This window comes from Sturnus vulgaris, chromosome Z (genome assembly GCF_052056855.1).
Source record: "Sturnus vulgaris isolate bStuVul1 chromosome Z, bStuVul1.hap1, whole genome shotgun sequence".
Taxonomy (NCBI): Eukaryota; Metazoa; Chordata; class Aves; order Passeriformes; family Sturnidae; genus Sturnus; species Sturnus vulgaris.
The window spans coordinates 6,985,131-6,994,404 of NC_142283.1; the positions used below are offsets into that span (position 1 = coordinate 6,985,131).

The 9,274-nt window shown below is 43.7% G+C and overlaps 1 protein-coding gene and 1 pseudogene across 1 annotated transcript in view; both read left to right on the forward strand.

The window, feature by feature from the left end:
* Positions 1-5,062: 5,062 nt before the first annotated feature.
* LOC148219633 (uncharacterized) lies at positions 5,063-5,800 on the forward strand (annotated as a pseudogene).
* A 31-nt stretch (positions 5,801-5,831) lies between these two features.
* The window catches only part of LOC148219634 (uncharacterized), a gene marked incomplete at both ends in the record, with an annotated part of 7,711 nt that continues 4,268 nt past the window's right edge, over positions 5,832-9,274 (forward strand). Inside the window, 6 exon segments of the mRNA XM_088156439.1 lie at positions 5,832-5,986; positions 6,107-6,564; positions 6,872-7,214; positions 8,353-8,424; positions 8,501-8,874; positions 9,069-9,167. Of these exon segments, the coding sequence (XP_088012565.1) occupies positions 5,832-5,986; positions 6,107-6,564; positions 6,872-7,214; positions 8,353-8,424; positions 8,501-8,874; positions 9,069-9,167 (1,501 nt within the window).

Sequence of the window (9,274 nt, forward strand, 5' to 3'; positions counted from 1 at the left end):
TCAGGGAAAGGAAAAGGAAACATCATACACTCAATTATACGAGTGGTTTCTCCCTGGAAAAAAAAGGGCTGAAACTGCTGTAAAGCCTCTGCCCAAAGAGAGCAGAGCCAGAGCTAAGTGCACCCAGGAACCAAATAAAACCTCCCAGGTAAAATTCTGGCCTGTTGGTGTGGATAGCAGAGCTTTCTTTGACCTCACAATTCTAGCCTTCCACCCCTGCTTTTAATTGTCTGCTCAAGGTAAACAACTCTTTTTCTCCCCTGCCAGGTTAAGATATGAAATTTTTACTAACCCTTTGGTTCTCCATTAGTCAAGATTTCCTGGCTTGGTGGGGATGATAAAATAAACCTAAATTTAACAAGTGCCCCAGCTATGAGGCTGGGTGAGGACAACAGCTATATCTGAGGGTGAAATATCAGAAGACTGCAGTGCTGGAGGAGAGGCTTAGCACATCGACTTTTCTGTTAAAAAAAAAATTAAAAAAAATAGTACTTCTGATGATGCAGTGATAAAGCTAACATGGTTATGAAGGCAAGTGACTGCAGACTTTCCAAGCTTAAGGATTAAGGTTTTAGGTTAAGCAGTCCTTCTGGACAGAAAGGGGAAGGATTAAAAATCAGAAGGAAGATCAGCTGTCTCTGTTCATAATATGGGCGATAGGTAAATTGGAAAAAGTTCTGTTGAAATATTTTGCCTTTGGAACTTCAGGGTGAAATGGACATGCAGGGCCACGCAGCAAAGGGTGAGTCCTCAGAGGTTAAATCCCAGCTGTGTGATAAGGAGTTTTCACATGACATGGGGCTAATCTGTTTACAGCAGTGATGCAGATGATCCCATGGCCTGTTTGTTTTTGCTTTTGTTTTCTTTTCTTTTTTTTTCCTTTGGGATAGTAGACTAGCATAATCCACAGATATGCATCTGCAAAACAAAAATTAAAGATCTCCTCCTGCTTCTCAATCAGTCAGGCGTATTCAGAGTTCCTCTCTGAGCTCCCAGCAAGGAAGCAAGGTTCCTTCAGAAGAGAAAGTGAAGGAAATCTACCTATTTATGCCACCACATTTTTCAATGGTCAAAAGAGGACAAGTCAGGAATCTCTGTGGTGTGGGTGATTAGACATTCTTCTTTGTTCTGCTACACACTCAAAGACAACACCCACCTGTTTTCTCTTAAACTTGGATTGCAGAAATTTCAAAGTTTTACAGAATCTGATTTTATTTCCTTCCTAGAACTTTAAAAGTTTCTTTATCTTTCACATGCCTCCTTGGTGTACAGAATGGGTTGGGAGGAAGCTGGGAGGTGTGGGACATCTTTCATGTCATCTCAAATATTTGCAGGGCTAGAAAAATCAATGTCATTTGCACAGTGTTATAGAGAAAAAAAAAAAAGAACAAAAACCAAAACCCAGGACCATTTAAATATCTGTTATAAGACACAGTGAGTAAACTATGAATTTTGGGGGAAAATAGAATGGTGCAAAAGGCTGAGATACAATCACCTCAGCAGAGGTCATAGCAGGTTGATCCAACAGCCATCTTCATTGAGGTCCCAGTTCCACAGCATTTAAATGTATGCCTAATTTTAATCACAGACTTAAGTCCTGAATGGCTTTAATGTTAAGCACATGCTAGAGTGAATTGCTGAAGTGGGGTGGAGATGTGGTTTCGTGAGGGCTGGGAGCAAGAAGAAGAAAAAGCCCCTTGCTGTAGGTTCTCATTTGTGGGATTCAGGCAGGATCAAAGGCTGCAGCATCAGTTCTGAAGCCGGAAATGTCCTCACAATGCTGTGAAGCAGGCAACAGGGGTAAGCAAGCTGTAAGGAAGGTGTAGTAGGAGCTGGAAAACGTGGCCCACAGGTTGGCTGTGCACTCTCCTTCTCTCTGGGCTGTATCCTGTGGCCCTCATTCCACAAGGACTTTAGGAAATGCTGGTGGTCAATATCTGATGACTTCAGTGGGAGAAATTCAACTCATGCTCTGCTTATTTTGCAGAATATAGGTCTACATAAGCTGCTCATTGATACAAAGTTGAATTTTACTCTCTGGTCCCTTTGATGTCATTCTTTTGATTTTAAGAATGTTGCTCTCCTGATGCAAATGAAAAAGTCCACCCTTCTAATTCAAGATAAAAGGGGGAGAGATTTTTTCTTCTGAAAACACCAGACCAATATCCCAATGGTAATCAGGTTCCTCAGTCATATTCATTTGCCAGCAATACTAAAATATCAAAAGTGTCTTGATATTTATGCTTGGATTTTGCAGCTCTGCTGCTTCAAGAAAAGCATTGGAATGGTCAACGCCCCTTATTTATTTTTGGAGTTCTGTCAAATAAACGGAACTCAGGGCAGACAAAGAAGTATGTTAGATGGGGTCCTAACATCAGGACTGTATTCATTCTTCTATACTTGTTCATTATCCTGTTAGGAACACTCTGGTAGATGGACTGACTTAAATAAGCCAAGAAATGCATCAAACAGCCCAAGAAATTGGTGTATGAGGACAACCATAATCAAAAAATATGGATTCTCCTAGTGCAGTGCCCAGACTGGCACATTTGGCTTCTCTGGACTCCTTGATGACTCTCCTGCACAAACAACTCTGCTCCTCCACCCTAACTTGGGACAAAAAAGACTCACTGTGCCTTAGTTGTGAAAGCCAACAGGGTAAGGGCTATGGTGAGCCCCATAAAACAAATATTTTAGGTTAAGGATGAAGGAGGATCAGCGTGGTTCACAGTTCACCACTGTTTTGCTGTGATTCTGGCCTATGTGTCTGGCAGCACAGGGACTTCTTTATCAGTCCTGCTGTTTGGTCTCAGACAGAAAGTGTGTTCATGACTTGAGCAGATGTTTCTGCTTTTAGGAATCAGCCGTTTCCTCTTTTCCAGAAGCACATGCCAGCACAGTCAATATCTGGAAACCTGCTGCTTCACAGTAGGTCCAGAGTCTAAACTGGTGCTTTACTAGAAAATGGTAATAAAGCAGTTTGAATTGCTTTTCATTCTTCATGCTCTTAATGGCTTTCAGGTTCATATGAGACCAATCAATTAATCCTGGTTCAGACCTAGAGGAATGGGATGTTTCTTACCCTCTGAACAGGAAGGAAACCCATAACAGAGATTACCAATCCATTTATTAAGACTTATGTTAGCAGTATAGTCTAACAGAGCCTCCAGCTGGGGTTGGGACTACAGATTTGCAATCTTGTATAAGCCTAATGTTCACTAGTCATATGCTAATTAATTGCTAAATCACAAAAGGCAAATCATAATTATTGTTTCAGGTTAGCAATTCTCCCTGACCTGATTGCATGCTTACTGTTTGGAAAAATTAAGGAATGAGTCTCATTTAGGAACACTCACCTGTACAATCCACAGTTTTGACTGTGTTAGTTTTTGTTTTAAGCTCTTTTTGATCTGACTTTTGATCTGAACAGCCCTTAGATGGATTCTGCTACACTTCATTATTCTGTGAGGACAATCAAGTAGTAAGAATATGAGTAAAAGCTCAGAGAGTTGAAGTGATAATTGCTTTGGTCTTGCAAATATTTTCAGTGAACTGAATACATCACACTGTGACCAGCCACACTTGGCTAGAGTGGTGCAGTCTGGGGGACCTGAAGTTTCCCATTTCAGGACTTCTTTCGGAGGCAACTGGACCATTTGTATAACAAGCCCAAGGTTTTCTAGCTTTTTTCTTTATTTGCCCCATGTAGTGCCAGCACATTGTAAAATCATTCCTGCTGAAGTAGTTGGTGAACAGAGGCACAGGAATTGCTAAGTGTTCTTCCAAAAATCCCATTAAGACAAGAAGCAAAACTCCTGTTGATCTCAGGCATACAGAGTCAATTTTTTCTTAAAAAAAAAAAAAAAAAAGTTAATGGCATATTTGAAAACTGATCAAAGAAAGCTTCTCCTGTTCTTTTGTCACGTGGCCCTGTGCTTCCAAAACTTCCAGTGAAGGGAGTCAAGGGGTTGTCAGGAAGCTTTCTGGCTGACAGTCAGGCATGTTCACATGTGAGGGCTGGCTGACATGTGGCTGAAGTCATGAGGATGCAGAGGATACTGCCTTGGCTCGGAAAGCTCTTACTCAGCTTGCTATCTAAAGCTGTCCCAACCCATCAAGCCTAATGTGTTTAGATCCGTTCCAGTCGTTATCTGTTAGTTGTGTGGTGAGAAGGTTGATTTGGCAGCTCTGAAATGACAATCTAGAAATTGGAGTAATTTCCTTGCTGGGATAAGGTAGTTCTGGCAGTCCTGAGAGTAACTGTGCAGGATAGATGAGGCTGCTGCATAAATCCCTAGTCTGAGGTTATCTCACCAACAACCAGATGCTGATCTGCCCTGATCTGTGACTAGTCAAGGTCATATCTGAAAGATTTTGATGGTTGCCCTGAGCTAGCCAAATCTCAGGGCTGTTGCTCCCTGTGTTCTCTAGTTCAGACTGGGACTGTAGAGGAAGAACCCTGGACGAGGGCAACTAACTGCATGGGTTCCTGGTGGAAAAAAAGAAAAGGGAGAGGAAAAGAGGACTGTGGCTCCTGATGACTCAGGAATGTTGGGAGAATTTTCTAGCAAACAAGAAGCTGCTGCAGATGAAGAGGCATTCCGTCCACCCAGCTGTAACTCTAGCCAGCTGGCAAAGCAACACAGCAGACACTCAGTGGCACTGGCCCCAGCCCAAGTCCCTGTGCCAGGCTCCCAGCACACCTGTTGAGCAGATTCCATTCTCCCAGCTCTCAGCTAACGTTACAAAGGTGGCTGATGATATGCCTAGGCTGCTGCAGTGCTGCAGTCCTCAATCATCACACCTCAGTGCCCATCATGGTGCTGGGGTGTCACAAGCAGACAGAGAGAGTTGTCACCCTGAAATGCACAGGAGATCCTCCTGATTCGTGTGACAGGAAAAGCGAAGGGAGCATGGAGTTTAACTAGGGTTTCTTCAATAATGAGGAAAGAAGATGTGAAAACTCCCAGCATTCTGGAATGTAATTTCTTTCAAAGTCTGGACTCCTATTTTTGGTGCTCCGTCCATCCATCCATAAATGTATACATGAATCCATGTATCCATGCATCCATGCATCAATCTAAGCATCCATCCACCTATCCATTCATCCATACCAATACATCCATTCATCCATCCATCATCCATACATTCCTAATCCATTCATCCATCCACCCATTCATCCATCCATCCATCCATCCATCCATCCATCCATCGATGCATGAATTCATCCATCCATTGATCCCTCCATCCATCCATTGATCCATCATCCATCCACCCATCAATCCACCATTCATCCTTTCATCCATACCATTCCTTCCTCATAAATCCATCCATTCATATCCATCCATCCATCCAGCATCCAGCATCATTCCATCCATCCATCCATCCATCCATCCATCCATCCATCCATCCATCCACCCATCCACCCATCCATCCATCCATCCATCCACCCATCCACCCATCCATCCATCCATCCATCCATCCATCCATCCATCCATATATCTACCATCCTTCATTACATACCCCATGTATCCATCCTTCCGTCATCCATCCATCCATGCCTCCATCCATCCATTCATCCATCCATCCATCCATCCATCCATCCATCCATCCACCCATCCACCCATCCATCCATCCATCCATCCATCCATCCATCCATCCATCCATCCATCCATCCACCCATCCACCCATCCATCCATCCATCCACCCATCCACCCATCCATCCATCCATCCATCCATCCATCCATCCATCCACCCATCCACCCATCCATCCATCCATCCATCCACCCATCCACCCATCCACCCATCCATCCATCCATCCATCCATCCATCCATCCATCCATCCATCCACCCATCCACCCATCCATCCATCCATCCACCCATCCACCCATCCATCCATCCATCCATCCATCCATCCATCCATCCATCCACCCATCCACCCATCCATCCATCCATCCATCCATCCATCCATCCATCCATCAATCATCCATCTTTTTGTCCCTATGGATCCTTCAATATCCCTCCACCCAAACATCCATTGATACATCCATGCATCCATCCCCATCCATCCATACATCCATAGAAACATTGATGCATCTTTCCATCCATATCCATCCATCCATCCATGCACCATCCATCCATCCATCCATCCATCCCTGCATCCATCCATCCATCCATCCATCCATCCATCCATCCATCATCCCTTCTTGCAACCATCATGCACCTATTTTTCTGTCAGCAATCCTTCATCAATCCATCCTCCATGCATACATACATCTCCATCTATACATCTATAATCCATCCAACCATCCATCAACCATCCATCATCCATCCATCCATCATCCATCCATCCATCCATCCATCCATCCATCCATATGTGCATCCATCCGTCCATCCATTCATCCATATATGCATCCATCCATCCATCCATCCATCCATCCACCATCTACATCCATATCCATATCTGTCATGCATCCCTCCTTCTCCATACATCATTCCATCCATCATCCATTCATCCATCCGTCTTCCATCCATCCATTCATCCATCCATCCACCCATTCATCCATCCATTCATCCATCCATAAATTGCTTTATCTCATCCATCTATTGATCCATTGATCCCTTGAACCACCCATTCATCAATCCATCCATCCATCCATCACCCATCACCCATCATCCATCATCCATCCTTCAAGTCATCTATCTATGGATCCATGGATCCACCCGTTCATCCATCCATCATACATATATCCATCAATATTCACCTATTCATTCTTCCACACATCATTCATCCATCCATCATCCATCACCCATCCATCAATCCATCCCTATCCATCAATTGAAGCATCGTTCATTCCTATCCATCCATGCATCCCTCCATCCATCCATCCCGCCATCCATCCATCCATTTATACATGGACCCACTGATCCATCCACCCACTATCTACATCCATATCCATCTATCATGCATCCTTCCATCTCTATATATCCTTCCATCCATCATCCATCCATCCATCAATCCTTCCATCCATCCATCCATCCATCCATCCATCATCAATCATTCATCCATCGATCCATTCTTCCATCCATCCATCCATCCATCCATCCATCCATCAATCCTTCCATCCATCCATCCAGCCATCCATCCAGGCATCAATCCATCAATCATCCATTAATCCTGTAGTCCATCCCTATTACAACATCCATGTAACCATGCATCCTTCCATCCATCTATCCATCCCTCCATCATTCCACCCATCCGTCTATCCATGTATCCATCCCGATCCATCCATCCCTCATACATCCCTATCTATCCATCAGTCCATCCATCCATCTGTCCATCCATCACCCATTCATACATAATCCATCATCCATCATCGCTCATCCATCCACCTATCATACATCAATAAATCCATCCATCCATCCATCCATCCTGATGCACCCATCCATGGATACACTGATGCATCCATCATCCATCCATCCATCCATCCATGAATGAATCCCCATCCATCTATTCATTCATCCATCCATCATTCATCCATATCCATCCATCCACATCCATCCATCCATCCATCCATCCTTTCTTCCATCCATCCATCCATCCATCCATCCATCCATCCATCCATCCATCCATCATCCCTTCTTGAAACCATCATGCACCTATTTTTCTGTCAGCAATCCTTCATCAATTCATCCTCCATGCATACATACATCTCCATCTATACATCTATAATCCATCCAACCATCCATCAACCATCCATCATCCATCCATCCATCATCCATCCATCCATCCATCCATCCATCCATCCATCCATCCATATGTGCATCCATCCGTCCATCCATTCATCCATATATGCATCCATCCATCCATCCATCCATCCATCCATCCATCCATCCATCCCTATCTGTTAATTGATCCATCATCCTTACCAATCCATCCATGAATCCCTCATTCCATCTTTCCATCCTTTTATACGTGGATCCACCCATCCATCCATCCATCCACCATCTACATCCATATCCATATCTGTCATGCATCCCTCCTTCTCCATACATCATTCCATCCATCATCCATTCATCCGTCCTCTTCCATCCATCCATCCATCCATCATCCATCCATCCATCCATCCATCCATCATCCATCCATCCATCCATCCATTCATCAATCCATCCATCACCCATCACCCATCTTCCATCCTTCAAGTCATCTATCTATGGATCCATGGATACAACCGTTCATTCATCCATCATACATATATCCATCACTATTCACCTATTCATTCTTCCACACATCATTCATCCATCCATCATCCATCACCCATCCATCAATCCATCCCTATCCATCAATTGAAGCATCGTTCATTCCTATCCATCCATGCATCCCTCCATCCATCCATCCATCCATCCATCCATCCATCCATTTATACATGGACCCATTGATCCATCCACCCATTATCTACATCCATATCCATCTATCATGCATCCTTCAATCTCTATATCATCATCCATCATCCATCCATCCATCCATCCATCCATCCATCCATCCATCCATCCATCCATCAATCCTTCCATCCATCCGTCATCAATCATTCATCCATCAATCCATTCTTCCATCCATCCATCCATCCATCCATATCCATCCATCCATTCATCCGTCCATCCATCATCCCTTCTTGCAACCATCATGCACCCATTTTTCCGTCACAAATCCGTCATCTATCCATCCTCCATGCATACGTACACTTCCACCTATACATCCATCATCCATCCATCTATCATCCATGCATCCATCCATCCATCCCTCCATCCATCCATCCAATCATCCATCAATCCATCCATCATACATGCATCAATCCATCATCCATTCATCCATCCATCCTTCCATCCATTTATACATGGACCCATTGATCCATCCACCCGCTATCTACATCCATATCCATCTATCATGCATCCTTCCATCTCTATATATACTTACATCCATCATCCACCCATCCATCCATCCACCCATCCATCCTTCCATCCATCAGCAATGATAAATCCATACATCTGTCCATCCATTCATACATCCTTCCATCCATCTATGCATCCATCTATGCATCCATCTATGCATCCATCTATGCATCCATCCATACATCCATCTATCCATCCATCCGTCCATCCATCCATCCATTCATCCGTCCATCCATCATCCCTTCTTGCAACCATCATGCACCCATTTTTCCATCAGCAATCTATCATCTATCCAAACTCCATGCATACATACATCTCTATATAT